We start from the raw sequence: 23,846 nt of genomic DNA, 5'->3' as shown, positions 1-23,846 counted from the left end.
AATCAGATTGCCGTCTCATTGACAGTGCTGCACCCCGACCGTGTCACACCCGGGCAGTGCTGCACCCCGACTGTGTCACACCCCGACCGTGTCACACCCGGGCAGTGCTGCACCCCGACTGTGTCACACCCCGACCGTGTCACACCCGGGCAGTGCTGCATCCCGACCGTGTCACACCCGGGCAGTGCTGCACCCTGACCGTGTCACACCCGGATAGTGCCGCCCCGGTTAAATGGTGTCCCTGGATGGAGCTGTACTTGCTCAGTGCTACACCCTGACAGTACTGCACTCATTCAGTGAAATATTGCCCTGAGTTGTTTGACCCCCGGACTTGTCATGGATACAGGGACTTTCCGATTGAGAAGTGAGTGTAGTCCTTGGCTGAACCACAGCTCCCAGTGTCCGGGTCCCAATACCTGGTTGCTCAGTGTAGTTCCTGTTATTGTGCTTCAGTTCACTGTTAGTTAAATCTGAAAGACATAAGGGGCCATCACTACATCAGACACCATCAACTGCACACTGACACTATGTGCCACCTGTCCACTCTAACAGGGTCACCGCCTGAGTCGAAGAGTGTGTTGCTGGAAAAGTGCAGCAGGTCAGGTAACATTCGAGGAGCAGGAGAATCACAGTTTCTGGCATAAGCCCTTCTTCAGGAAATGTCGATTCTCCTGCTCCTCAGACGCTCCCTGACCTGCTGCGCTTTTCCAGCACCACACTCTCGACTCTGATCTCCAGCATCTGCAGCCCTCACTTTCTCCTCGGACCGGATCCTGCACTGAGGAAACTGTTCTCCTCTTAAACAAGAAAGTTTCTGTCCTAGTGTTGTAAAATTCGCCATAAACCAACTTGCACAGACCAACACTCGCAGCGTCATGCCCCTGCTGGTCTCTCCCTGTCAGCTAAAGCTTTGGCTCTGTTACTCAGCAGGTTTGAGTTCAGACAAATGTCAGTTACTGAGTAGGATCGGTGGCTTTTGATGATGGGGTGACCTTGAGTAGCTTGTTAATATTTCAAAAAGCCATTGGCGTGATTAATGTTGTTCACGTCTCGCCCTGGAGCTGATTTCTGCCTCTCCCATTATCGGGCTCTCGAACTGCGCCCTGTGTTCGTCTCTCTCTGTTTTGTTTGAGAGAGATTTATACTGTTCTTTGCTGACTTACCTGTCATTTACAATGAGTGATTGGACATTGCATTTGGAGTATCAAACATTAACATACAGTGAGGTTTATGCAGCATGATTGCACAGAAAATAACTTTTATTTTAAATTTGTTCTCTCTTCATCACTCCAATTTCTAAGCTGCTCTCCTGGATCCTCCTTCTACCCGAGATCTATAGGAACTTCAGCAAATGCACTGGATTTCCAACCGGCTCCCAAATCCAGTATTCTCCCCAATCCTGTCCATTAATCAAAATCAGCTTCCAGAGCCTACTGTTCCTAATCGATGTAATAATCAGGCAGTGACCTTTCTTCAGGAGCAGATGGATGGATCAGGCAGTCAGATAAATTTCCAGGAGGTTACCGGCAGAATGCATTCTGTAAAAAACTCCCAACGGCAGCCCAAAATTCAGGATGGCAAACCAGACGGAACATCCATAGAAATGTTTCTCAAGGCCATTTTCAAACTGGGGGTGAGCACCGAACGCTGGCATAACCCAGAGCTGGAAATGAATAAAATACTGTCACTCACCCTCTCAGGTCAGATCAGCCCTGACACCCAAACCAAGACTTAGGTATTACTGCAAAACATTGATTGTAGTGACAGAAAAACATACTGAATTCAACATGTGGTAAAGCAAATGGTTTCAGTGCAAGGGATCTCTGCTTCTAGGACAGGTCATTGAGTCCACTGAGACAGAATGGACATGAATGTTTAATGGGAACAGTGTAGAGGGAGCTTTACTCTGTATCTAATCCTGTGCTGTCCCTGGCCTGGGCGTGTATGATGGAGATAGTGCAGGGGGAGCTTTACTCTGTGTCTAACCCCATGCTGTCCCTGTCTTGGGAGTGTATAATGAGGACAGTGTTGAGGGAGCTTTACTCTGTATCTAACCGTATGCTCATACAGTCATTGCGAATACTTGCTGTGCATATAGAACATTGAACTTTTCTAGAATGGTTTCAGCTGATGGAAAGCATTTAGGAAATAATCTGAAAGACTTAACAAAAATACATTAAGCAAAAAAGATAGATCTCTGGGTTATTGAAGAAGGGAAGTGAGAACAGGGAGCTGCAGGCCAGCTAGCCTGACATTAGTTGCTAGCGAAGTGTTGGTGTCTGCTATTAAGGAAGGTCCTAACAGTATGTTTCAGAATTCAGAGTCTGATCAAATAAAGTACAAAAGGGAATTCATGTTTAATCTTTTTTTCAGGGTTTCTGAGGATGTAACTCATCAGATAGAGGGGAGCCAGTCCAAACCATAAGGCATTCCATGGAAAGTTAATACATAAGAACAGGATCCATGGAGTTGTCACGGATAGAGAATTGATTAATGGACAGGAAGCAGAAAGTAGGGCTAACTGCAGCATTGTCCACCTGACAGACAGGGAATAGTGAAAGGCTGAGTGTTGGGGCCTCAGTCTCTTTGTAGTTCTACGATATGGAGACAGGAGGAGATGTATCTGCTTATGACCTCCAACTCAGTTGGGACATGAATCACATGGAGATCACCGGGAAGCTGGGAAGTGAGCACCAGACGAAGTGAATGGCAGTTGGGGTACAATGTGGGGAAGTCAGAGTTTATTCACTTGGTTGTAGCAATAGAGAACCAGATTAGTTTTAAAAAACGTGAAACTCGTAAATGTTGATGTTCGAAGGGACTTGGGTTTATTCATACAAGGAATACAGAAAGTGAGTATCCAGGTGCTGCAGTTGTTGGGAAGGGAAATGGCACATTGACCTTTATCGCGAGTGGATTAAATGAGTAAAGATGTCTAGCTACAATTCGTTAGAGTTTTGGTGAGATCACACCCAGAATCCTGTGTGTAGTTTTGCTCTCATATTTAAGGTAAGGATGTAGTTGTGTTGGAGGTGGTAGACAGAAAGTTCACACATTAGACCCTGGAATGAGGGGTTGTCCTGTGATGAGAGGCTGATATTCTCAGGTCGGTATTCTCTGGAGTTTGGAACAATGAAAGGTGATTTCAGGGAAACATTTGACAGGGTTGGAAAGGGCTTGGCAGGATAGACCCTGAGAAATTCTCTCTCCCCGACTGGGTTATCTAGAACAGAGGGGGGCAAGTCTCAGGATAAGGGACAGATCATTTAGGACTGAGTTGAGGAGAAATTGATTAGATTAGATTAGAATAGATTCCCTAAAGTATGGAAACAGGCCCTTTGGCCCAACAAGTCCGCACCGACCCTCCGAAGAGTAACCCAACCAGACCCACTTCTCTCTGACTAATGACAATTCAGCATGGCCAGTTCATCTGACCTACACGTCTCTGGATTGTGGGAGGAAACTGGAGCACCCGGAGGGAACCCACACAGATACGGGGAGAATGTGCAAACTCCACACAGACAGTGGCCTGAGAGTGGAATCAAACCCAGGTCACTGGTGCTGTGAGGCAGCAGTGCAAACCACTCAGTCACTGTGCAGCCCAAAAGATTATGAATATTTGCAATTCTGAACTCCAGAGGGTTGTGGACTGAATATAAGTTACGTTTAGGTGAGTAATCTCTTAGGGAATTGAGGGATATGGAAAGGAGGCAGGTATGTGAATTGAAATTGTTGATCCAATAGTATCCCCCCCACCCCACTCCAAATCGAGAGAGTACAGTGAAGATTGCCCAGTTTTCATTGGAGCAGAGAGGGTAAGAGGATGTTTAACTGAGTGTTCACATTGTGGGCTCAGTGTCGAGGGGGTGTAAATTCTAAAATGGCCATAAAGACCCAGCAGAGTTAGCAAACATCTCTTTAGCAGAGGGCCATTGGATGGACAGAGTGCTTTGCCACAGGGATTAGTTAAGACAGAAGTTGCTGCAACATCTCTGGGATAACAAACAGAGGGCAACACAGAGGGAGAAAAGGGCAGTGAGGTTATCTTCCGTTTACTGTTTCAAAGAGCCAGCACAGCCATGAGATACTGAGAGATTTCAGCAGTACATTAAACATCTAAACAAATAAAGATGTCAGATCAAACTGCCTTGATTATTGATTGAGTGGCTGGTATTATTGTGAGGATAAAATCCCTACTGTGTAGGAACAGGCCCTTTGGCCCAACATATCCACACTGACCCATTTCCCTACCTTATTGCTCAACATTTGCCTCTGACTAATGCACTTAACCTACACACCCCTGAAAACTACAGGCAATTTCCCATGGCCAATCCACCTGACCTCAACATTTTTAGACTGTGGGAGGAAACTGGAGCACCCAGAGGACACCTATGCAGACACGGGGAGAGTGTGCAAACTCCACATTTTTGCTGTTTCGATAATCTTGCTAATTGCTAAAGGATATGACGGATGTGGAAAGTGTTCACATTGCACATCCTCGGGCAGCCTAATGTCCATGCATAATGTATACAGCATGATCCTACAAAGACCATACTTGGCATTTTAATTTAATGTGCTTGCATTTAGTCAACCCAATGAAATCGCTGCCAGATTTTGCTTTACTCAGCTTCATTGGAAAGTAACTGAAAGAGCTGATGCGATCTCGACATTTCCCACGGAGTGAGTTAGGCAAGATGACCTCAAAAAAGATGACTCCTGTTTTAGTGACATTGAGTAAATGAGAGAGAGAGAGAGAACCTCCTGCCTTTCATAGCGTCATATTGATGTACAGCATGGAAACAGACCCTTCAGTCCAACCCGTCCATGCTGACCAGATATCCCAACCCAATCTAGTCCCACCTGCCAGCACCCGGACCATATCCCTCCAAACCCTTCCTATTCATACTGGCAAGGGATCTCTTATATTGGCTCTCAGATTGACATCTACCCAAAATCCAGCGCTCCCACCACTGTCCCTCAGATAGTCAGCCTGAGCTAAAGGTGGAATGACCATTCAGTAAGGCATTGAGTCCCATGGAACTGTCTGGTTGCTAAACACAAGAGTGGGAACATTGTAAAGAAACCAAAGGGAACTTACGATGAGGTTGGACATGAGCATAAACATGGAGATCTCCTTCAGGAATTTCCGTCTCCAGTTGAGTTTGTTGTCCATTTGGAGGCACACTTGGGAAGTTCTCCTCAAGTCCAGGCTGGAGAAGCAGTTTGTTGCTCCATTAGGATCGCTTGAGTTGTCTTGTTCCTTTGTGTTTGTGTTGAGCGTTGCTGCTGGGTTGGGGTCATGGACACCATGAACTACCTCTAGAACCAGTGTTTCCTGCTGAGGGTCAGCAATGAGGTCCTTCTCACCCCTCTCTCCAGAGTTTGTAGCCACCTCATGTGTGGCATGTGGTCTGTGGAGACTCTGGATAATGAAGAGGTTCTGCAGCACATGCTCAATGATGATCAGCGTGGAGTAGGTCAGATTGAGAGCGTCGAGGGGCAGCTGCAGAGAGCTGAATGCAATGGCTACAATGGAGAAGTAAGAGATACAGAGCTGGCCAAGAGCAGCTACCTGTAACAGGACCACATCCAAACTCCGAGTTGGATTCTCATTGGTGTCGATCCCACTCTCCTCCCATCTGTGCACGGCTGCAGCAACCAGAGAGCACAGCGACATGACCGAGAGGAGAACAATGTGGTAACCGTAGAACAGCTCAAAGGGTTTGAGCTGTGTGGGATCTGTGGAGATCTTGACCTGGTACAGGATGAAGATACACAGTCCAATGATTATAGTTACACATCCCAACATTGGCCCCCAAATGATGCTGTGACCTCTGAACTTATGCTTTGGGGGGATCACGTGCCCATCAATGGTCCTCCCGATGTTGGTCCACATAATGTAAAGCATGGTGGAGGCAATAAGGCAGTACTCAATGTTAAATGGGTACATCAGAACCACACCCTTCTGAAAAATAGTGCACAGTTCACTCTGACAGCCGTGGCCTGTAGTATTCATGGCGTCTGTAAAATTAAAATCACATTTGGTGAGTTGAACGACAGGAAATATTTTGGTACCCATTGTCTGCGTCGAGTTACCTTGAAGATATGATCTCCTCTGGTCTTTACACAACACAACAGCCTCCTCCTACTCACTTAATCTCACCAAATCAACATGTCCTCTTTGTTTCTCCCTCATGACTTTGTCTAGCTCCTTCCTCAACTCTGTCCTTGGGCCTCTACTGTTTGTAATTTTTATTAATGACTTGGATGAGGGGATTGAAGGATGCATCAGCAAGTTTGCAGACGACATAAAGGTTGGAGGTGTCGTTGACAGTACAGAGGGCTGTTGTAGCCTGCAGTGGGACATTGACAGGATGCAGAGATGGGCTGAGAGGTGGCAGATGGAGTTCAACCTGGATAAATGCGAGGTGATGTGTTTTGGAAGGTCGAATTTGAAAGCTGAGTACAGGATTAAGGATAGGATTCTTGGAAGTGTGGAGGAACAGAGGGATCTTGATGTGCAGGTACATAGATCCCTTAAAATGGCCACCCAAGTGGACAGGGTTGTTAAGAAAGCATATGGTGTTTTGGCTTTCATTAACAGGGGGATTGAGTTTAAGAGTCGTGAGATCTTGTTGCAGCTCTATAAAACTTTGGTTAGAGCGCACTTGGAATACTGTGTCTAGTTCTGCTCGCCCTATTATAGGAAAGATGTGGATGTTTTGGAGAGGGTTCAGAGGAGGTTTACCAGGATGCTGCCTGGACTAGAGGGCTTATCTTATGAGGAGAGGTTGACTGAGCTCGGACTTTTTTCATTGGAGAAAAGGAGGAGGAGAGGGGACCTAATTGAGGTATACAAGATAATGAGAGGCATAGATAGAGTCGATAGCCAGAGACTATTTCCCAGGGCAGAAATGGCTAACACGAGGAGTCATAGTTTTAAGCTGGTTGGAGGAAAGTATAGAGGGGATGTCAGAGGCAGGTTCTTTACACAGAGAGTTATGAGAGCATGGAATGCGTTGCCAGCAGCAGTTGTGGAGGTAGGGTCATTGGGGAATTTAAGAGACTGCTGGACATGCATATGGTCACAGAAATTTGAGGGTACATACATGAGGATCAGTGGTCGGCACAACATTGTGGGCTGAAGGGCCTGTTCTGTGCTGTACTGTTCTATGTTCTATGGTCTACCTGGATTATTCACTCAAGTTTCTCCCTGTGTTAGTGAGCTTCACTCTGTAACCATGTTCTCACAAGTTCGCCTCACCATTGTACATTTGACTTCTCCCGTGCCATCACCTTTTCTCCCATTTAATCTCCCCAATTAGAGACCTTCCCTATTCCCTTCTTCCCCCTCCCTCCCCAGTATTCTCCTCTGTGTTCACTTTAAAACTCTGTCACTTTGCAAACTCAATTTCCCAATTCTAATGAAAGATCGTCAACCTGAAACCTTATCTCTGATTCTCTCTCCTGACCAAATGAGAGTTTCTAGTATTTTCTGTTTTGTGTCATTTTTCACTACATTACAAACCTGCAACATGGCCTCCAATGTTTATTATCGGGGGGTGGGTGCAGCTGCCATGTCAATTAATAAGTTTTCATGGTGCAGAGTTTTCTTTGTTTATTCATGGGATGAGGGCATCACTGGTTAGGCCAGCATTTATTCCCCATTCCCTAATTGTCCAGAAGGCAGCCCCCTTGCTGTGGGTCTGGGGTCCCATGTAGGCCGGACCAGGTAAGGTTGGCAGTTTCCTTCCCTAAAGGACATTAGTGAACCAGATGGGGCTTTCTGACAACAAGCAACGGTTTCACAGTCAACAGTAGGGTCTTATTTCCAGATTTGAAATCTACCATCTGCCACTGTAGGATTTGAGCCCAGGTCCCAAGAACATTACTCTGAATTAACAGTCCAGTGATAATGTCACCGCGTCACCACCTCCCTGTGTGGTTTATAGGTGGGAGTTGGTATTCTGAAATGTCCTCTGAAAACCTTGGTTAGTTTTTACATGTATGCTGGCCATTATCAACTCTACCAATTAGCAACCCCCCTTTCTCCAACTCCTACCGTGCACAAGGCTGCTAACGGCTTATCTGACATCCCAGAGCCGGTTGAATCATAGAATCTCGATAGTGTGGGAACAGGCCATCTGGCCCAACAAGCCTACATCGACCCTCCGAAGAGTAACCCCACCCAGATTCGTTCTGCTACCCTATTACTTTACATTTCTCCCTGACTAATGCACCTAACCTACACATCCCTGAACACTATGGGCAATTTAACGTGGTCAATCCGCCTTAACCTGCACAATTTTGGACCGGGGGAGGAAACGGGAGCACCCGGAGGAAACCCACGCAGACACAGGGAGAACGTGTAAACTCCACACAGTTGCCCGAGGCTGGGTCTCTGGTGCTGTGAGGCAGCAGTGCTAACCACTGAGCCACTGTGCCACCTGTTGTTGAGCAAAAACATTCCGCAATAAATGTTGGGAACATTAAAGCCATTGTTTTTAGTCTCCCACCAACTCCATCCCTCATGCTATCGATAGTCTGTGATGAAGTCGGTTGGTTCGGAGTTGTGGCATCATATTTGACCCAGAGATGAGCTTCCACCCTCAGCTCTGCACCACTCAGACTATCTGAATACACCTCTATGACATTATCCATCAGCACCCTGGTCTCAGCTCACGTGGGGCTGAACCTCCCATTCACATCTTTGTTAGCTCCAGGTTTGCTTCTTGTCCTGCTACTGAAAAATCAAAGCCCACTCTGTCTCCTCCTGACCCTAATTCTTATGTTCTTACATTCCACGAATTGAGTTGTTACACATATGAAGCACGACCAGTTTAGTCTCTAGAATAGTTAATGTCTGACTGTGACTCCTCTCTAAGATGGAAGGGAGCCACTCCAGGTTTTATTAATGAACAAGAAAGCCAAAACACAGACGTAGCCTTTAACTTGGTGAAACTGATGATTAATTCCGAACATCGGAGCAAGGGGCAGGGCCATTTGACCCTTCGAGTCTGCTCCATATTTAACCTCAACTCAACTTTCCTGAATTCTTTTGTAAGTTCTTCCTGATGTAGGTTTGCTCGCTGAGCTGGAAGGTTCAATTCCAGATGTTTCATCACCCTACAAAGCAACATCTTCAGTAGGCCTCAGGCGAAGCAATGCTGACAATTCCTGCTTTCTGTTGATATGTTTAGGTTTCTTTGAGTTGGTGATGACATTTCCTGTGGGTGAAGCCACTTCCTGAATACCCCCGATAATCTTTGCACAATCTTTAATCTTTTGATCACCTACCAGAGTAGTGAACTTTGTGAGTGGCTTAGTTAGTAACTTGTGGAGTCTGGTCATTCTTTGTTGTTTGGTGGGAACTGCCTGTCCATTAACTGTCAGCTCTTTCTCCTACATTTCACGAGTGACTACACTTCAACAAGCACTTCATCAGCTGAGATGTCATGAGGTGTTTGCCATGTAACTTCATGGAGTTGTAGAAAATCACAGCATAGGAGGGGGATATTTGGCCCATCATACCCATACTGACTGACACAACCATGTAGCTTATCTCACTGTCCAGGTCCTGGTCTACACCGCGAGTGAGTGTTGAAGAGCTTCTTAATTCTTTCCAATGATTTCTGCCTCTGCCGCTGCTTTGGCGCAGGTCTCAGACTCCCACCAACCACTGGGTGACAAACAATCCTCTCAAATTTAGGATGTAGCTTTGCTCGCTGAGCTGTCGGTTTGATATCCAGACGTTTCATTACCTGGCTAGGTAACATCATCAGTGGCGACCTCCAAGTGAAGCGAAGCTGTTGTCTCCTGCTTTCTATTTATATGTTTGTCCTGGATGGGGTTCCTGGGGTTTGTGGTGATGTCATTTCCTGTTCGTTTTCTGACGGGTTGATAGATGGTATCTAGATCTATGTGCTTGTTTATGGCGTTGTGGTTGGAGTGCCAGGCCTCTAGGAATTCTCTGGCATGTCTTTGTTTAGCCTGTCCCAGGATAGAAGTGTTGTCCCAGTCGAACTGGTGGTTTTTTTCATCCGTGTGTAGGGCTACGTGGGAGAGAGGGTCGTGTCTTTTTGTGGCTAGCTGGTGTTCGTGTATCCTGGTGGCTAACTTTCTTCCTGTTTGTCCTACGTAGTGTTTGTGGCAGTCCTTGCATGGAATTTTATTGGTTTTGTCCGTGGGTTGTACTGGGTCTTTTATTCCCTCTCAAATTCCCTCTAAAGCTCTTGCCTAAGTCTATGCCCTCTGTTTAGAGATCTTTAAAGGGGTTAGAATAGTTAAGTAGTTGTTTTTCTCCAGCACAGTCTTAATGGGCTAGAAGGCCGTTTGTATGTGCTGTTGACCTCAATTCCTCCATGACCTCTCATGAGTGACCTATCTATCATATTCGTTTTATACATTGCAATTAAATCTCCTCTCAGCCTCCTTTCTTTCTAACTAGCAATTCTAGCCTATCCAGTCTTTCCTCATAACTATCATTCTCGAGTCCAGACAGCATCAATGGAAGCCTCCTCTGTCTTCTCTCACATCTTTCCTGTATTGTGTCAACTGGAACAGTGCTCTAGCTGCAGCCTAACAGCTCCAGCATTATCTCCTCGCTGTCTTCCTGAGTCCACATTATCTAGCTACCTTCGATGATGTTTGGATGCATTCCCCCGAGGTCTCTTTACATTCCACAGAGAGTGGCCTCATCCTTGTGTCCCTGTTGCTATGAAGCTGAGGAACTCAATATGCACAGCCTTTTCCCTTAGCTTTGCCAATAGCTGGTATACAATGTCTTCACTTCACAGCCTGCACAGTGTCACCTGTCCCAGGGAAGTAACTAACGGGACAGAAAAAACACTCTCCTGTTTTGCAAAACCCAACTGCTGAGAAATGGAAAGCGAGGAATGGGTGTGTTGTGGCTTCTTGGATCTCCACAAACAAAATTACCTTGATGCTGTGTTCTGCTCCCATTGTGTGTGGTTTGCTCCTTGACCTCCAACTCCATGTGAATTGAATCATCAGTCACTACATTCATCCACAGCACCAGGTTTGTCGCCAGGGTCAACATTAGCCCACACCTATAGCAAGGTGAAGAAACAAGGAGTCTCACATGAACGTTTTAAAGGGATGTTGGTATGCACCAGTCCAACAATATCTCATTGTGGAGAGAATGGTGCTGAAAAAGCACAGCAGGTCAGGCAGCATCCGAGGAGGAGAGTTGATGTTTCAGGCATAAGCCCTTCATCAGGAATCACATCAGCAATTCTCCTGCCCCTTGGATGCTGCCTGACCTGCTGTGTTTTTCCAGCACCACACTCTCGACTCTGATCTCCAGCATCTGCAGTCCTCACTTTCTCCTAATATTTCATCGTGACTGATCATCCTGGACATCCACTGTGAGTTGCCTCGAATTGCCAGCTTTTAGGAAGGTGATGCTGTGTTATTCAGGCTCCAGAAGAGGCCATTCAGCCTATCTTTGGCCAACCTTTTGTTAGCTCAGTTTTCCAACACCCCATGACTGTCCATGAAGCTTGTGGAACGAGGCATTAATGTCCTGGTTCTCCAAGGGCTTCAGGAGCTTGGAGCGACCTTCCAAAGGGGTCAGAGTATAAATAGTTCAATGTAGGTGGAGCTAGAGCACACTGGAAGGAACATTCTGGAAGAATTTTACTGGAACAAGACTTTCCAGAAGAAACACCGAGAGTTATATGGTCATGAGCACAGTGAGAAGCTAGGTTAGTCCTTACATGATGTAACAATAAGTCAGAACCTGATATCTCCATGGTCTTCATGGATACCAGGATTTAATATTTAGTATTGTAAAACATGTTACTTTGAAGTCTAAGCCTGTCATTGACTTTGCCTTCTCTTTGACCAGTCTGTCTCAAACTCAAACCCTCAGTGAGATATCAAACCAAATATCCCAGCCACTGTAGCAAGCTACATCCCAGACAGAAAAAGGACCTGGGAGTCTATTAAATAATGCTTTTCTCAATTGAGGGGTTTATCATCATTTAGTCATAGAGTCATACAGCACAGAAACAGATCCTTCGGTCCAACTAGTCCATGTTGAATATAATTCCAAACTAAACCAGTCCCACCTGGCTGCACCTGGCCCATATCCCTCCAAACCTTCCCCATCCATGTCCTTATACAAATGTCTTTTCAATGTTGTAACTGTACCCACATCCACCACTTCCTCAGGAAGGTCATTCCATAAGCAAACCATCCTCTGTGTAAAACAGAAGTGGCCTCACCAATGTCCTATACAACCCCTCAACATAACGTCCCAACTCCTATACTCAAACAACTGAGCAATGAAGGCATGCGAAATGCCTTATTAACCACCCTGTCAGTATTTAAATTCTGAGAGATAGGATTGACATGCGTTTGGAGAGACAAGGACTGACTAGGGAATGCCAGCATGGCTTTGTGTGTGAGAAATTGTTTCTCATAAGCTTGAACATCCTTAGACAAACTGGTTGTAAACATATCAGATGTGGGGAGATCCTGTTTGATGGGGAAAGGGGGCGAGGAGATGGTGGAAGGGCAGTCATTTGGCAGGGCTTCCTGGAAGACGTCTGAATCCAGGCTGCCTGTATCCGCCTCACCTATTACACTCTGGATGCCATGCTTATGTAGCTTCACTGTGGAGCTGTTTAAAACAATGGTGCTTGCGACAGAAGTCATGCTAGCCAGGCTGTCATTTATTGCCCTAATTGCCCTGGAAAAGGTGATCTGCTGCTGTGGGTTGACCCACAATGCCCCTCGAGAGGGAATCCAGTCACACTGAAGGAATAGCTGTATATTTCCAGGATGGTGAGAGGCTTGGGAGGGGGGGAACTTGCAGGAGGTGGGTGTTCTTATGTATCTTCTGCCCTTGTCCTTCTAGATGGAAATGATTGTGGGTTTGGAAGGTGCTGTCTAAGGAGCCTTGGTGAATTCTGTAGTGTATCTTGTAGACAGTACACACTGCTGCTATGAAGTGTTAGTGCGGAGGGAGTGGATGATTGTGGATGTGGTGCTGTCTTCTGGATGGTGTCAAGCTTCTTGAGCATTATTGGTGCTGTATTCATCCAGACAAGTGAGGACCGTTCCATCACACTCTTGACTTGTGCCTTGTAGATGGTGGACAGGATTTGGGGAGTCAGGAGGGGAGTTACTTGCTGTGGTATTCCTAGCCTCTGCACTGCTCTTGTAGCCACTACATTTATGTGGTGAATCCAGTTGAGTTGGTCAATGGTAAGCCATGAATGTTGATTGTGGAGGATTCAGTGATGGTAACACTATTGACTATCAAGGGGTGGTGGTTAGATTATCTCTTACGGGTGATGGTCATGCCCTGGCATTTGTGTGGTGTGAATATTACTTGCCACTTGTCAGCCTGAGCCTGGAATTGTCCAGATCTTGTTGCATTTGAACATGGACTGCTTCAGCATCTGAGGAGTTGCTAATGATTGCACAATCCCCATGTCTGACCTTGTGACAGAGAGAAGTCATTGAAGAAGCAGCTGAAGATGGTTGGGCCGAGGACACTACCCTGAGGACCTCCTGCAGAGACGTCCTGGAGCTGAGATGACTGACCTCCAACAACCACAACCATCTTCCTATGTGCCAGGTATGAGTTCAACCAGTGGAGAGATTGCTCCCTGATACTCATTGATTCCAGTTTTGATGTCACGCTCGGTTGAATGCAGCCTTGATGTCACGGGCTGTCCCTCTCCCCTCCCCTGGGGGATTCAGCTGCACTGTCCATGTTTGAACCGAGGCTGTAATGGGGTCAGGAGCTGAGTGACCCTGGTGGACCCCAAACTAGGCATCACTGAGGAGGTTATTGCTGAGCAGGTTCTGCCTGATCGCACTGTTACTGACACCTTCCATCACTTTACTGATGATCGACAGTAGACTGATGTGGCAGTAATTGGCTGGGTTAGATTTGTCCTGCTTTTTATGTACAGCACATAACTTGGGCAATTATCAGGTAGGTGCCAGTGTTATAACTGTACCGGAACAGCTGGCTAGGGGAGCAGCAAGTTCTGGAGCACAAGTCTTCAGTCCTAATGCCAGAATGTTGTCAGGACCATTGCCTTTGCAGTATCCAATGCCTCCAACTGTTGCTTGATATCACGTGGAGTGAATCGAATTGGCAAGAGCCTGGTATCTGTGACACTGGGGACCACTGGAGGAGGCTGTGATGGATCACCCACTCGGCACTTCTGGCTGAAGATTGTTGTGAATAGTTCAACCTTATCTTTTACACTGATATGCTGGGCTCTTCCATTGCTGAAGATGGGGATATCCGTGGAATCTCCTCCGCCCCAGTGAGTTGTCCACCACCGTTCACGACTGGATGAGGCAGGACTGCAGAGCTCAGATCCGATTCGTTGGTAGTGGGATCATTTTGCTGTCCAGCGAAATGCTTTCAGTGTTTAGCTCCTATGTAAACATTTTGTAACTTCACGAGGTTGGGTTTTAGCTCGGCCTGGAGCTGCTCCTGGCAACCCACCTTCCATCTCCATCATCACTAGAGCGGCTTCCCCCGTCCAGTGGGAACGATCAAGTGGGGGTTGCTGTACCCCCAAATGCAGGGGTCTAAAAGGGGTCAATACTGACCGTGAGACGGTCAGATGGAGGGAGGCAAGCCTTTCTCTTAATGTACAGGCTGTTCTTACAACAGGTGACAGCAGCACAACAAACCACATCTCGTTTACTCCATAAAACTTACAGTGGCACAGTGGTTAGCACTGCTGCCTCATAGCACCAGGGTCCCAGGTTCAATTCCAGCCTCAGGCAATGTCTGTGCAAACTCCACATGTTCTCCCTGTGTCTGAGTGGGTTTCCTCCACGTGCTCTAGTTTCCTCCCACAGTCCAAAAATGTGCAGGTGTAGCAATTTCGGGCAACACAGAAGCCGGGAGCAAGCAGTGGAACCTGGAAAAAAGCAGCTAAAATGGACAGAGCAGCCACCTTTTTCTGAAAGCTTGACATGATTTCCCAGCAGGATCAGCTGGCTGCTATCTCTGTGCCTGTACAAAAGAGAGCCCAGCCCCCAAGGTGTTCTGGCAGGAATCGGCCAGACACCTAAGTGTATTGGAGGGGGGAAGTGGCCACTATGCAGGCCTGATAAGCCAACAAAGCCTGGAGTCACGATGTCTGGGATAGGCTCAGGAGAACAGAAGAGAGCCATTAGCACCTCCGTGTTAGCAAACGGAGAGATTATGAAACAATGGACACAGCCACAGAGGTCATTTCACCTGCACGGTAGGGAGGTGTGAAACACATCGGACATTGCCAGTGCCCTGGGGGCATTTCCAGGCTATAACTGCAGAGGTACCTGGGCTCTCTCGGGGGGGATCTCCTGACTGCTGGAACAGATCTCTCTCTCCCTCTCTCTTCGCTGGCTGCTGGGACAGGTCTGCTGTTCACCCTCGCACTCAATTTCAAGCCTGGCTGTAAGTTTTTTACCCAGAAGCGTGGCGTTTTCCGAGAACCATATCAGTGGTTGAGGCTTTGTGGGAAAGGGGGTTCTCCACTGTCATAGTTATAAGCATTGCTAACTTGTGTAAAGTAAGGCCTTACGTTGTGTGCGTTAGCATCTTGTTCCCATAGTCATAGTAAACTGTATAGTGTCTAATGTTTGTCTTTCTTACGGGTTCTGGTGGGTGTTGATAATAAAATGGTGTTGGACTGTCGCTCTGCGTCTTGTTTGCTCCATTGCACCCTCACCACGGACCTCTGGTAAAGTCACAGTGTTTCAAAAGGCCTTGCCATAATTCCGGAGTCAAGAATCTAGGGTTTTTCCTGGGACACCTCGAAGCCGTCCACTCAGGACTGGGTCTGGTCAGGCATAAACAGCCCAGTCCTTTTCTCTCTTCCGGGGAAACTGCCCGAGTGGGTAGACAACGGGGTGGCCATTAATCCACTGACGGAAGGGAGAATCGCCTGAGTATTGGTGGCAGTGGGTTACCTGGGTGATATAAGGGTCAGACTTGCTGTGCAGCCTGCAGCAGTTTTGACTCAGCGCTCGCCCCAGAGGGAATCCCATAGTGTGGGATTTCCCCGGTTCCTAGAACCAGCTGGTGCGAGACACGCGCAGGTGGCCACCCTGTCAGATACCGACTCAGCGCGGAGCAAAGCAGGAACAGGACCCGCTACACAGGTTAGGTGAATTGGCCGTGCTAAATTGCCCATCCTGTTAGGTCAATTAGTCAGAGGGAAATGGGTCTGGGTGGATTACTCTTCAGAGGGTTGGTATGGACTGGTTGGGCCGAAGGGCCTGTTTCCACACTGTAGGGAATCTAATCTAAACTCAGCCAACCCGACGTATTCGAGACTTCATCAGTGCTGAAAGAGCCCACATATCTCGATGAAACAAAGGGCAGAGCACACAGCCCGGTGATCACTGTGGGATCTGAAGATCTGAGGCAGCAGCAGAAGAAGGGAAATGGATGCTGCAGACAGCAAACCCTAAAACCGCGACAGAAAGCGCAAAACACTGCTGGAAATCAGAAACACAAACAGTAACTGTTGGAAAAGCTCAGCAGGGCTGGCAGCATCTGTGGAGAGAAATCAGAGTTAACGTCTCAGGTCCAGTGACCATTCCTCAGGACTGATGGCAGCTGGAAAATGTTCTTAAGTCGAAGATAGGGTGGGACAGGGGTGCGGGAGGAGTAAACGATAGAACTCAATGAGGAGGAAAAACACTTGGACAATTGAATGGCTAGAGACCAGCCGAGGAGAGTGAATGGCTGCTGTTGGGGACTGTTAGTAGTTGACAGTGGGCCATGTGCAGGAGCAGTCCATGTAATGCCAAGGCCCGTTGTGTGGGGGTGGAGGAAAGGCACTCAGGCCCTAAAGTTATTGGACTCAATATTGAGTCCAGAAGGTAGCAGGGTCCCCAAGTGGACAGTGAGGTGCTGGTCTTCCAGCTCGTGCTGAACTTCATTGGAGCACTGCAGCAACCCTGAGACAGAGGTGTTAGCCAGGGAACAGGGTCGGCTGTTAAAGTGGGAAGCAGCTGTAAGCTCAGGGTCTTTTTTTGCGGACAGAACATAGGTGTTCTGCAAAGCAGTCACCCAGTCGACATTATGTTGGGGGAAACAAAAAGGAGACCACCCTAAAAACTCTTTTGGCAACACTCAACGCTAAAGAATATTTCAAAGGATGACAGAGTGCAGTTCAGAGCTGGCCAAAGGCACTTTCCCCAGCTTGGTGAGATCAGCCTGCCCAAGAAAGTCACATTGATCCTGGCTGGGTGAGGGTGAAGGGGTGTAAAGACGGGACTTATTAAAATTGTGGAAAACAAGGCATACCTCAAGTGGTACGAAGTGAAGTTTAGGTGGAGGAGAGAGGGAAGGACTAATTCTCCTCCATGGGGTGGCTGAGTGGTTAGCACTGCTGCCTCACTGCATCAGGGTCCCAGGTTCGATTCCAGCCTCAGGCGACTGTCTGTGTGGAGTTTGCACAAACTCCTGGTGTTCATTCCACACACAAACCAGCCTCTGTGGAAAGAAATTGCCCCTCATGTCTTTTTTAAATCTTCCTCCTCTCACCTTAAAATATGTCCCCTTGCCTTAAAATCCTCCAGCCTTGGGAAAAGACACCTGACAATCACCGTATCAGTGCCCCTCATGATCTTATAAACCTCCATAAGATCACCCCTCAACCTCCTCTGCTCCTGTGAAAAAAGTCCCATCATACCCAGCTTCAACCTTCCATAGCTGGCAACATCCTGGTAAATCTGTCCTGAGCCTTCTCCAGTTTAATAATACCCTTCCTGGAGTCAGGAAGGATGAATAAATTCTTTATTTATTCAGGGTGTCACCAAGGCAGAGGCACTGTGACAGGGTAATAACCAGACTGAGGACAGGGAGTGGGGCTGGGGGTTGGGAGCTGGCCGGGATAATAACCAGACTGAGGATGGGGTGGGGGTGGGGAAGGGGGAAGAGCAGGCTGGGATAATAACCAGACTGAGGACAGGGAGTGGGGCTGGGGGTTGGGAGCTGGCCGGGATAATAACCAGACTGAGGATGGGGTGGGGGTGGGGAAGGGGGAAGAGCAGGCTGGGATAATAACCAGACTGAGGACAGGGGGTGGGGCTGGGGGTGGGGAGCTGGCCGGGATAATAACCAGACTGAGGACGGGGAGGGGGAGCTGGCCGGGATAATACTGGAGGAGAGGCTGTATGAGGGAGGGGACACGGGGAATGGAAACAAGCTGTTTTTAGTGATGAAAGAGTTTGAGATTAAGAGGGCGACAGTTGAAGATTAATTACAACCAGATGGACAGCATTAGAACCCTTCTTTACACAGAGGGTTGTGAGGTTATGGATTAGTGTGTGAAAGTCAGCGATCAAAGCTGTGATCGCATTAATATTCAACAAGAGTTTGGGCAGGTGGGGGTTGTCCCCTCTGCTCGTTTTGTCCAGTTTTCTTTTGTTTTTGTAGGAGATGAGCGGGTCACGCTGGATTCCATCTTCACCTGAGGGATCAGCGTTCCTGTCTCCTTCCCCCTCTCACTCTCTCTCACACAGAAACACACACAGACAACACATACACACCTCCTCCAGCCTTATGCTCCTTTGAAGTCTCTCTCTGCTGTCCTTTCATTCAGATCTCCATGAACTTTGCCCCACTAGGAGTGACCTTGTCTTTCATTGGCCCTGTTTTTACATCTCTCTGCTTCTCCAGTAAATTACATGGGATTATGTAGGATGCGTGCCAGAGAAATAGGCCATTCAGCCCATCCAGTTCATGCTGGTGTTTACGCTCCCACTGAGCCTCCTCCCATCTTTCCTCATCTAACTCTACCACTGTCACTCTCTGAGGCCTTCTTTCACATATCCTTTCTCCATTTCCCCTTCAATTCATTGATACCACTTACTTCAGCTACTCTCTTACTGATGGCTCAGTGATTAGCACTGCTACCTCACAGCATCAGGGATCTGGGGTCGATTCCAGCCTTGGGCAAGTGTCTGTGTGGAGTTTGCAATATTCTCCTTGCATCTGCGTGGGTTTCCTCTGAATGCTCTGGTTTCCCCACACAGTCCAAAGATGTGCAGGTTAGGTGGATTGGCCATGGGAAATTATCCATAGTGTCCAGGGATGTCTAGGCTGAATGGGTAAGCCAAGGGAAATGCAGGGTTAAAGGGATGGGGTGGGTCTGCAATGCTCATTGGAGGATCAGTGTAGATTCGATGGGCCTGTTCCCATGCTGTAGGATTCTCTGATACTTTCTTCCTGCTCTCTGGATGAAGTGGATTCTTTTGGATTGTTTGTTTAATATTGATCATATGGAGTAGGTTTGCTCTTCCCCACAATAGGAAATATTCCCTCCACATCCACTCGATTAAAACCTTTCATCATTTTAAAGACCTTAATTAAACCAAGATCATTTGATGTGAGGCCCTTACAGTCAGTGGGCAGGCTCCAGTTCTGGCTCCAACTGGAAGCCCAGTTCCAATCTCCTCCTCATTGAACACGTCAGTCAGAGGGACAGCTCTTACCTGGTGACATTACGGTATGTATGGAAGCAATCTTTCGAGTGAAACCACAAGATGTAGGTCTGAAAATAATAGAGAAGTGGAAGAGATTTTCAACTGGGCTTCAACCATTCTTGAATAAGTAGCTAAATCTCGAGAAACTTAGCAGTTTCGAGTCCAGTGACTTTTGTCAGAACTCTGTTTCTCTCTCCTCAGTTGCTGCCAGACCTACTGAGTTTCTCCAGCACTTTGTTCTTGTTTGTTTCACATCTCCAGCATCCACAGATCTTTAGTTTTAGCTAAATTTCCCCTTGGATTCTCTTGCGTATTGATTTGTAACCTGACTGAGGGATGTTTCAGTTGCCTTCTGTCTGATTGGATGACTGAAGAGATGGAGATAAGCCAGTCTTGTTGTGACTGTCGTGGGAAACTGGGCCTGTAGTAGTAGGCTTCTCATACTGAGCAATCTCAGCCTGCTCAGGTACATAAGCCCAGCTACTGGGGCTGCTGCTATTGCTGTCCTGGTGTAGAATAAAGTGCACATGATTCCCTTGACTGATGTCCTCACCTCCAGCTGGAATGTGGATACAGAGAATTGGGCAGCGATGGAGGGGAACATCAGGTTGTCATGGTGACAGCCCATTCATAATCTCAGAATTTGCAGATGGTGCCAACTGGGCTGTGATGAACACAACGGGAATCACACTGAAATAAATAACATCAATACATTTGTGCTATGGCCCTGAAATCAATGGAGGTAGAGTTTTGATGAATATGCAGATGAGTCTCTGAGGTAACTGAGGAATGAAGGCTGCAATTTAGAGCCGAGATGTTCCTGCAAGAGGTTCATAAGAAAAAGCGAACACAGTACTGGGGAGTGTCATTTCTCAAGGGAGTTAAAAACTAGACAGTTCATATTAACCTCGTGTAGCACACTTGGGTGCAGCGCACTGGGCAGGTCAGTGTTCAGAATCACAGTTGTTGTGGTGCAGAAAGTCATTCAGCCCATCATATCTGCACCAGCTCTCTGAGCATTTTGACTCAGTATCATTCTTCTGCCTCTCCCCATAACCCTGCACATTGTTTCCTTTGAAGTAACTATCCACAGCCCCTCTTGAAAGCCTCAGTTGAACCTGCTTCCATCACACCTCCAAGCAGTCTGTTCCAGACCCTAACTACCCACCATGTGAAAAAAAACTACATCTGCAGGTCACTTTAAATCTTTGGTCTCTCGTTCTTGAACCTTTTATCACTGGAATAATTTCTTCTTATCTGCTCTGTCCAGCCTACTCCCTCATTTTGAAACCGTCTATCAGATCTCCTCCTAGCCTTCTTCTCTCCCTGGAATTATTCTTATAAATTGCTTCAGAACTCTCTGCACTGTGTTCACATCCTCCCTATAATGTGGTGTGCAGAACTGTATGCAATACTGAGGTCTAACGAGTCTCTTGTTTAAGTTAAGTACCACCTCGTGCTCAATGCTCCTGTTAATAAAGGAGAGAACACTAGGTCCTTTACTAACTCCACCTGTCCTGCTGCCTTCAATAATCTGTGCACACATCAACCCAGGTCCCTGCTCCTGCACTCCCTTTAGAATTGTACCCCCTGATTTTATACTATCTTCCTATGTTCTTCCAAGGGCAACCCTAGACATTTCTCTGTATTGAACTTCATCTGCCACCTATCCACCCACTCCACCACCTCGTCAATGTCCTTTTGGAGTTCACACACTGTCCTCAGAATTTATAATTCTTCCAAGTTCCATGTCATCTGCAAATTCTGAAGACCCAGATCATTAATGCACATCGGGAAAACCAAGCGTTCTCAATATTGGGAATTCCACTACAAAGCTATCCATTACCTCGACTCGCTGTTTCCTCTCCCTCAGCCAGTCCTGTTTCTGTCCCCCTGATTCCGTGACCTGTGTCTTTCCTCAAGTCTGTTGTGTGACACTGTATCAAACACTTTCTGGAAATCCATGTAAACCACATCAACAGTGTTACACTGATCAAGCCTTTCCTCTACCTCTTCAAAACATTTTCCCCTGAGAAATCTGCAATGAATCTTCCCAACTGACACACCTTTTTCTATGTAACTATTAATTCTATCCCAAAGAACTATTCCTGGAAGCCTCTCCATTACTGTAGATAATTGAATATATAAACTAGTTTCACTGGTTGGGACTTTTGGAACTATGAGAATTAGGGCCAATCAGTACAGAAGAGATATTAGGAAATAGCTCCATACACAAAGAGTAGGAGATGTGAGGAACTCTCTTCCACAAACAACAGTGGATGTTGGATCAGTTGTTAGTTTTAAGTCTGAGGTAATTTTTTTTCGCAATGGTACGAAGGGATGTGGGCCGAAGGCAGACCACAGACCAGCCACCATTTTGTTAAATGGTGGAACAGGCTCAAAGGGCTGAATGGCCTCCTCCTGTTCCTATGTTCCTCCGTTCCAATGAATGCGCTGGTGAAGATACAAAATCGTTTACCAGAATGAGAGCTTAAAACCGAGAGCTTAAAACCCAACTGGAAAGAGGCTGGGACTGTTCACATGAGCACAGAGACAATTGAGGACTAACTGGATAGATACCTTGAATATGGCAGATGTAAAGTGTATGTTGTCATTTGTTGGAGAGACCAGCACCAAAGGCCATAGATAGACCATGGACTAATAAAGTGTCACTATGACAGGGAGTGGTTGAGATGGAAAGTACAGATATACTCAAGGGGGTGTTAGATAAGCCCTTAAGGGATATAATGAGAGTTAGAGTAAGAGTTAGGGTTAGGGCGAGGGATAGTGTTAGGGTTAATATGAGAGTTGGGTTAGAGTAAGAGTTAGGGTTCGGGTTTGAGATAGGGTTAGGATGAGACTGAGGGAGAGAATTAAGGTTAGTGTGAACCTTACGGTTGGTATGAGGGCTTAGGGTTAGAGTAAGGGTGAGGGTGAGCATTAGGGTTAGGATTAGAATCAGGGTTAGGGTTGGGCTGAGCATGAGACTTAGGCATAGAGTTAGGGCTACGTTTAGGATAGTGTTGTGATCACGGTCAGGATAAGAATGACGGTTAGGTTTAGGGATAAGGTTAGAGTTAGGGTTAGGTTTAGAATGAGGTTGAGAGCTGTGTTTTGGGTTAGAGGCAAAAGGATAGGGTTAGGATGTGGGTTAAGGTTAAGGTTAGGATTAGAATTAGTGTTAGGGTAAGACTGAAGGTTGGTGGCATGGTTATGGTATTGTTAGGGTTAACGTAAGGCTTAAAGTTAGAGATAGGATTAGGATGAGGGTTAGAAATAGTTATGGGTTAGAGTTAGAGTTAGAGTTAGCGTGAGGATGAAGTTGAAGATGTGGGTGTGGGTGAGTGAGATGATGAGGCTAAGGGATATAGTTAAGATTTGGGTAAAGTTTAGCATTAATGTTTGGGTTAGGGTTAGGGCTGGTTTGAGGATTGAGGTGAGGGTCTGGGTTAGACATATGCTCGGGGTTAGGGCTGGCGTTAGGGTTAGGTTTAGGGTGAGGATGGGGTTTGGGGTTAGAGTTAGTGCTAGGGATAAAGATAAAGTTAGGTTTAGAGTGCAGCTGAGAATTAGGGATGGGTTTAGGGTTAGACCTAGAGTTAAGATTAGGTTTAGATTGTGACTGAGAGTTAGCGTTCACATTAGGGATAGGATACGAGAGACTGGATAGGGCTAGCATAAGGATGAAATTTCAGGTAAGGATTAAGGGTGAGAGATATTGTTAGGGTCACAATGAGGGTGAGGGCTAGTATTAGAGAGATGGTTAGGTTAGGGTAGGATGGGTTAGGGTTAGGGCTTGGCGTAGGGTCAGTGTAGAGTTAGGGATATGGTTAGGGTTAAAGTTAGGTTGAGGGTGCGGATGAGGGATTTGGTCATCTTGAGGGTTAAGGTTAGGTTTAGGTTGAATGTGAGGGTTAGGGTTAGGCTTGGGGTTGAGGTAATGGATAGCTTTGTAGTGGAATTCCCAATATTGAGAACGCTTGTTTTTCCCGATGTGCATTAATGATCTGGGTCTTCAGAATTTGCAGATGACATGGAGTTACGTTTAGGTTGAATGTGAGGGTTAGGGTTAGGCTTGGGGTTGAGGTTAGCTTGAGATCAGGGCTCGGTTTAAGATCAGGTTAGCATCAGGCTGAAGGAGCAGTTTAGGGCCAGGTTTTGGTTTAGAGCTGAGGTTAGGATTAGGTTCAGGGTAAGCTATGAGTTAGGATGAGGGTAAGGCTGAGCGTGAGGGTTATAGTTAGGATTAAAGTGAGGTTGAGTGTCAATGTTAGAGGTGGAGTAGGGCGAGGGGTAGGGTGAGGATTAGGGTTAAGATTTGGGTTTGGGTTAAGTTTTGGGTTAGGGTTAGGGTTAGAGTG

General features: G+C 46.8%; 1 protein-coding gene across 1 annotated transcript in view; it reads right to left on the bottom strand.

Annotated features, from left to right (window-relative positions):
* Window positions 1-1,251: 1,251 nt before the first annotated feature.
* Window positions 1,252-23,846, bottom strand: part of LOC132827872 (proton channel OTOP3-like) — a 34,567-nt gene continuing 11,972 nt past the window's right edge. The window contains exons 4-7 of the mRNA XM_060844627.1: window positions 19,495-19,553; window positions 10,939-11,069; window positions 5,099-6,021; window positions 1,252-1,663 (exon numbers count right to left, since the gene is read on the bottom strand). Coding sequence (XP_060700610.1) covers window positions 1,493-1,663; window positions 5,099-6,021; window positions 10,939-11,069; window positions 19,495-19,553 — 1,284 coding nt within the window. The 3' untranslated portion in view covers window positions 1,252-1,492. The remainder of the gene's footprint in view (window positions 1,664-5,098; window positions 6,022-10,938; window positions 11,070-19,494; window positions 19,554-23,846) is intronic.

The sequence above is a fragment of the Hemiscyllium ocellatum genome, chromosome 25 (genome assembly GCF_020745735.1).
Source record: "Hemiscyllium ocellatum isolate sHemOce1 chromosome 25, sHemOce1.pat.X.cur, whole genome shotgun sequence".
In the NCBI taxonomy this organism is placed as follows: domain Eukaryota; kingdom Metazoa; phylum Chordata; class Chondrichthyes; order Orectolobiformes; family Hemiscylliidae; genus Hemiscyllium; species Hemiscyllium ocellatum.
Note: the sequence above shows the minus strand (reverse complement) of the source record. Positions and strands in the feature narration are given on the sequence as shown.